The sequence below is a fragment of the Populus nigra genome, chromosome 4 (genome assembly GCF_951802175.1).
Source record: "Populus nigra chromosome 4, ddPopNigr1.1, whole genome shotgun sequence".
Taxonomy (NCBI): domain Eukaryota; kingdom Viridiplantae; phylum Streptophyta; class Magnoliopsida; order Malpighiales; family Salicaceae; genus Populus; species Populus nigra.
In genome coordinates, this window is record NC_084855.1 from 1,014,935 (window position 1) to 1,021,878 (window position 6,944).

General features: G+C 32.3%; 1 protein-coding gene across 1 annotated transcript; it reads right to left on the minus strand.

Annotated features, from left to right (window-relative positions):
* Positions 1–1,952: 1,952 nt before the first annotated feature.
* Positions 1,953–5,698, minus strand: LOC133691293 (calcium-dependent protein kinase 29). The gene is made up of 8 exons (XM_062111738.1): positions 4,844–5,698; positions 4,086–4,229; positions 3,736–3,888; positions 3,410–3,525; positions 3,013–3,180; positions 2,754–2,881; positions 2,542–2,641; positions 1,953–2,167 (listed from the first exon to the last, which is right to left on the minus strand). Exons 1-8 carry the CDS (start codon positions 5,583–5,585, stop codon positions 2,090–2,092), a joined length of 1,629 nt encoding a protein of 542 aa, XP_061967722.1. The 5' UTR covers positions 5,586–5,698; the 3' UTR covers positions 1,953–2,089.
* Positions 5,699–6,944: the final 1,246 nt, after the last annotated feature.

Sequence of the window (6,944 nt, forward strand, 5' to 3'; positions counted from 1 at the left end):
TAGTTCAAAACAAAATAACGTGTCGCTTGGGAAACCAAAAATCCTACCACTTAGCTTTCAATTCAATCATCTCTCTTTAAAAAAATATGCAATTAGAGCTAATTTAGATTCAAAAAGGCCAAATCACGCAAAATAAAAGTTATAGGACCAAAGTAAAATTTATTTAAAAATGAACTACTTCAATCCATAGTGCATTGTGAGAGAATGCACAATGTTTTTTGCTACAGTAAAAGGTTAATACCTTTTAGTTTATGTTATAATGTATTTTGCTAATATATTTAGTTTTTTTAAAATGATTTTTTAAAAATAAAATATAGATTTAAGAAGAAAAAAATTGTATTTCATTTATAAATCATAAAATAGAGTTTTAATTTCAAATTTAGGTATAAGAGTATAAATTGTTTTTCATGAATTAGATAAACCACTCACCTGTTTCTATATTTGTCTCTATTCAAATTATATATAAATTTAATTCAATTAGATTGGATGATCATATATCCAATAATTTGAGTAAAATTACCATCTTTTCAAACTCTTAATAACACCTCTTCGGTTAAAAGAATACCAAAGCTCAAGTGTTTGAATTAAACCATATATGCATAAATAAAAAAGAGAATTTTGTTTTTGTATTGTATGCATAAAATCCTAGTAATTGATGCTATTTGAAGTGTTTATTTGATATGGTAATAACTTTTATGATTATAATTTTAAAAAATAAATTAGAAAAAATCTATAAATTATAGTTTTTTTTAATTAAAAACTAATACAAGCCTTCTGGAGGGTCATTAATAGTTAAATCCTCCCTAGAAAATGGATGCTTAGAAAGCCTAAAATTAGCAAGTCAATCGGTAGCAATATTCGCTTCCCTGTAAGAATGTTGCATTTGGACTACCTAATCTCTACTTAGAGCTTCACGAGCTCTGTTAACCAAGGCAAAGTTAGCATCAGCTTTCACAGATTGTTTCAAGAGTAGACCCATCAAAACTAAAAAATCAAATTCCAAAATAATCTTGTGAAAGCCCAAAGACCAAGCCAACTCTAGTCCTGTAATCACCGCCTATAACTCAGCATGAACTGAAATACAAATCCCCGTATTAATAGCAAAGCCTCTTATCCAAGAGCCCATGTAATAATATTCATGTGTTCTTTTTCTTTTTTTTTTGGTCTATAATTTTTGCCTGCATCAGTATTAAAATAATATTTTTTAACATTGGTACATTAAAATAATAAAAAAAACACTTAAAACTTATTAATTTGAAGCTAAATTTTTTTTGAAAGTTTCCAAAAGCACAATTGGACCATAATACCAAAAAATCCATGAGTATAACAACTGGCATGCTTATCATGCCACATTTATTTTTTTTATTTTATTTACTTGCACGTGAAAGAAGGAAATTTTGCTCAAACCCACCACCGTAATTTGCTTGTGTGTTTGGTATTATGATACATGTTTTTTTAAACAAGTATTTTTTAATTGAAAATATATCATAATGATTTTTTATTTTTTTTTATTTTTTGACTCCAGCATATCAAAATCTTCAAAAAAATATTTTAAAATGTATAATTTTGATATTTTTTTAGATGAAAAATAATTTGAAAAGTATGTTGTATTACAAAAACAAACAATAAAAGGTTAGTGTAATTCTGCAACAAAGTCAATTTAAAAGGCAGGTTATAACGCAAAAAATGAACATTAAAAATTTAAATTTTCAATTTTTTTCCATTAATAATTCTGCAATGAAATCAATATAATGTCGTGAGTGACTATGAGTTATGAAAGTGTTGATCTAAAAATTTTCAAGTCTAAAATAATTTCATTGAATCAAACTCGGGTATGAGAGACATGTACGTGCTTGCAGTTTCTCTGTCTCTTTATTTTTTTTCCTTTAACAAATATGTTTACAATTTCCTGTTGAATCTTGATTATCCCTTGATCAATTGATCATTTACAATAGCTGCAACATGAGGTTATTTATTTATTTATTTATTTATCATTGTTCTTGTTAACATTTAAAAAAAAAACTTCAGGCAAAGGATTTGCAGATATCACAAGGGCTTATTTTTAAGCACTTTATATACAATAATATTTCTATGTTAAATTTATTTCATAATCTTGGGTTCCTTTTCTCATCATGCTCGCAAACTCCTCATAGTTGATCTTTCCATCCTGCATAATATGTTTTCCCTTACCAAATCAGTTACATAAAAGCATAATATTATTAAACTCAGCTCAATTTAGCATGTTAATCCAAAATCTAACCTAGGTTACGTTTTATAAAATAAAGTAGGAGCTAATTTGGTGAGACATGATTGACATGATAGGTCAACTCATTACCCGATTAAAACCTAGTTAGAATTTAAAAAAAAAATCAAAATAATTTTGTTTTTATTTTTTAAAAACAAAAAACTTAAAAAAACACCCCTTCAAACTAATCTATTTAACCCGAGATTTAATTCTTAGGTTGGGTCCCCAGGTTTAATGACTTTTAAAAGCACCACCACGTGATAATAAAGAGGTTGAAAAGAAAATGAGAAAATTACTTTATCGGTATCAACATCTTCTATGACTTCATTTATTGTAGCCTCATCACCCATCCCATATTGAGTCATGGCTTGCCTTAGTTCATCTCTTGTGATAAACCTGTGAAATTAAACAAGTTTAATAAAGTTTGACCTTCACAAGAAGATTTATGAATCAGATTTATCTCATGAGAAAACTAAAAACTAAAGGAGAAATGTAGGAGCAAACTAACCCACTGCCATCCTTGTCAAAGTATTGGAAGGCCTTGTACAAGTTCTCTTCCATCTCAAGTCTATGCCGATGCATGGTAGCTGTAATAAATTCGAGATAATCGATAGTCCCACTCTTATCAACATCAGCCTATTAAAACAAAATTGGTCTCGTCAACGCTTATTCTTGCAGACTCAAGTATGAATCTTGCTACAATGTTTGTTAGCAACTAATAACCTAATGCAATGATAAAAGCAATGATATATAGTATTAGTTCTCACAGCATCCATCAGCTGCTTTATCTCTACTCCAGTAAGCTTAGATCCTAGCCTTGACAGTCCAGTTTTGAGTTCGTCATATGTGATAGTACCACTTTCATCAGTGTCCATGTTATTGAACATCTGCTTTAAGCCCTTGATTTCTTCCTCTGAAAGGTTCTCTGCTATTACCTTTAAGAAAGTAAATTTAAGATCAGGAAAGCAACGATCAGAGGATGAAAGCAGTAGAAGACAAACAAAAGAATTGTTCTTATTGATGACTCCAAGTCTACATCATTCTAACAACTATATTTATTCCTTCACATCACATAGTATAGCATTGAAAAAGAGTCATTTGAGAATTAATTTGAGGAAAATTAAGTGGCTGTGATCATCCAAAAAATGGAGCATTAAAGCATACCTTTAACGCAAGCTTCTTTAACTTGTTCATTGCTCTAAACTGTTTCATCCGAATCAGGACAGCACTATCTATAGGTTTGTTAGATGCATCACCATCCACCTTCATCCATGAATGTTCTGGATCAAGTATATGGTATGAGTAGTATCAGTAAGCCATATAATTTTATGACATCTATAATTTGATAATGAAGAAAATTTCCTTAGCAAACACAATTAGTTGTAAGATTAATCAATTGAAGAAGGATATTGGAGATCCAAGTCATGAACACCCGTTAAATAAGAGGAAGGACTAATCAATTAAATTCTTATGGATGATTATGTACTTACCAAGTGCTTGGGCAGCGGTAATCCTTCTCTTAGGGTCCCTCGTTAACATTTTTCTTATAAGGTCCTTTGCAGAGGATGAAATGTTAGGCCATGGCGGGCTCTGTAAGTCAAGATTGCCTTCTAATACCGCATCAAATATTCCTTTCTCGGTCTCTATCATAAATTAAGTTCATTTAAACGTCAGTTGAAAAAATATTACATTACAAAAATATCAAAGGACATAAAAATCCTAGTTTAAAAATTTGTGATTCACAAGTCATTGTAAGAAAACAATCAGAATTGATGACATTATTTAAACAAAAGGATGAAAACAATGTTAAAGTGTTTCTATTTCCTCAAAAAGAACATACCAGCCCAGAAAGGAGGCACTCCACTCAGAAGAATGTACAAAATAATCCCAGCACTCCATACATCAATCTCTTTTCCATAACTCCGTTTCAACACCTCTGGAGCAATATAGTATGCACTTCCAACAATGTCACTGTATACTTTTCCTGAAAAATTAGTTATGCAATGTTCAGTGATAAGAGAAAATCATGACGTTAATCTTAATATGACAATGTACTTGTATACTTTTCAATGTGGTATCTCTCTCTTTAGGATGTACTATTCTCTTTTCTTTTCCTATTTTTCAATTGAAAAACAATTAGACTTGGTTGACCCGAGAAGTTACTTTCTTGATTGACCTGGTCCTACTAATCCATTATCGCATCAATAAGAAATAATTAATACACCAATCTGAATATTTAGACTCAAATTTCACATATCATTTTCAAACATAAAAATATTAAATGATATATTGGAATAAGCCAATACCTTAAATTTAATGCAAAAACTCAAATTTTTTCAGTTGCTAAACATGGTACTAGGAGATCAAGATCCTAAATTTAGTCTTCCAAATGGTTACAAAACATGCAAAAACATTTAGTTTGGACTTGGCAAGATCTTTCAACTAAAAAAAAACTTGGAAAAATCCAATTATGTTAAAATTAAACCACACAAGTTGGAGAATCCTTTATCTACTTTGAAAAAGAAAAAAGTCATAAAAAATGGAAAATAAAATAAAATAAAATGAGAACCAAATTTGTAAAAAAATAATTTTACTAACCCTCTTCGATAAAAACAGAGAGTCCAAAATCAGTAGCTTTAATCGGAGCTTTATCGTCTTTACTTGCAAGCAAGAAATTCTCGGGCTTCAAATCTCTATGCATAACCCCCATAAAATGACACACATGAACCACATTCACAATCTGCCTAATAATTGTTGCAGCTTCCATCTCTGAGTAACTCCCTTTAGCAATAATCCGATCAAAAAGCTCCCCACCAGAGCATAATTCCATGATCAAATACAGATTCTGTTTATCCTCGTAAGCACCCCTGAATTCAACAATATTCGGTTGCCCTGTTAAGTGCTCCAATATCAAAATCTCCATTTTAACATCCTCAATATCCTTTTTAGTCACCAGTTTCCCCCTTGAAATAGACTTGCACGCATACTTTTTTTGTGTTGCCTTCTCTGTACAAAGATAAGTTATACCGAACTGACCTCTACCTAATTCTCTATCAAGATCGTAAATCTTGGTTATGTCAACGTATGGTTTGCCAAGAATAGAGCCAATATTTGATGTTGAAGATGGAGTAAGAGTACTTTGAGATTTGCCAGATGTTTTTGAAGAAGGAGCTGGTTTTGTGGCTACTGGTGGTGGTTGTGGTGGTGACGGATTATAATGTTCTTGGGCTGGTCTTTTAGGTGGTTTTGGTTGGTCGCAGTCTTCATCCGAGGTAGAGGAAATATGGATATCATGAGAACAAAACTTAGAGAAACTGAGTCTAGAGAAACAAAGTCCCATTGGCTTGGTAGGCAGTAACGGAAGACAAGAGAGCAAAATTGTCTAATGGTGTTTTTGAGAATGGTACAAGTAGTAAATCTGCTGTTATGGGGTTTGGATTTATTACAATAACAAGAGATTGGCAACTTTTTGTAGTTTTTGTCAAGGAAACTCTGTCGCTTACTTTTTTTTTTGTTCTTTGCTTTTGCCCTCGGGATAGTCTTGGGTATCATTCTTTCTTTTCTTTATCTTTTGGCTCGAATATGCTTTTTTTTTTTTTTTGGTTACAGTGGAGATAAAGAAAAGAAAAACTGATTAAAGAAAAGAAACACGCTCGAATATGCATTTGCTTTGCCTTGTTGTGTGAAGAAAAAAAAGGCGGAGGGGACTTCTTCGTGGCTCAAAACTTGAAAGCTATTTCTTTGACGTGTGAAATAAGGAAATTTCGCTCAAACCCACCTTATTTAAGAGAGGGAGAGAGGGAGAGAGGGAGAGAGAGACAGGTACGAGGAACAAAGGCTTTAACAATTTTGTGTTTGGTCCAGCTATAATTTCTTAATTTGGGGATAACCAAAGAATGCCTTAATTCTTAGCATGTTCAAGAGCACTAGATTCTTATAAAAATGCTATGAAAATGCTAGGTTTTCCTGGAAGATGTAAATTAAATAGTTACAAAGCAAAGTCTCGGTTTACACTCGTCGAATCTTCTTTTTCAAAAGGTGTATAGTCGGTGGCGTACGTATGCATCCATTTTGTATCTAGTCCACTTGTATTTTGACAAGAAGAGGCTTCACAAATTTCACTTGGTGTCTCCATGAAAGTTTGGGAGCGATCTCTTAAAATGGGAAAGCATACATTATCTCTATTTTATATGTTAAAATCCATTAACCTTTTTGTTGTAACCCAATTTTGGATCCACCAAGATTTTCTCGAATGTTATTTTATTTCTATTATTATTATCTATTATTATTTTATTTCAAAAATATACTTTTCTCGAGTCAACCGCATCTTTCCATCAAAACCGAGTCCACCGGGTCAATACGGGTCAAACCATGTCGACCACGGTAAAAAATGAGTTTCGGACCGTTTCGGGTCAAAACCGTCATTTTTGACCAAAAACGAGTCCACCGGGTCAATACGGGTCAAACCATGTCGACCAGGGTAAAAAATGAGTTTCGGACCGTTTCGGGTCAAAACCGTCATTTTTGGTCAAAACCGAGTCTACCAGGTCAATACGGGTCAAACCATGTCGACCAGGGTAAAAAATGAGTTTCGAGCCTTTTCGGGTCAAAACCGTCATTTTTGACCAAAACCGAGTCCACCAGGTCAGTACAGGTCAAACCATGTCAACCAGAGTAAAAAATGAGTTTCGAGCTATTT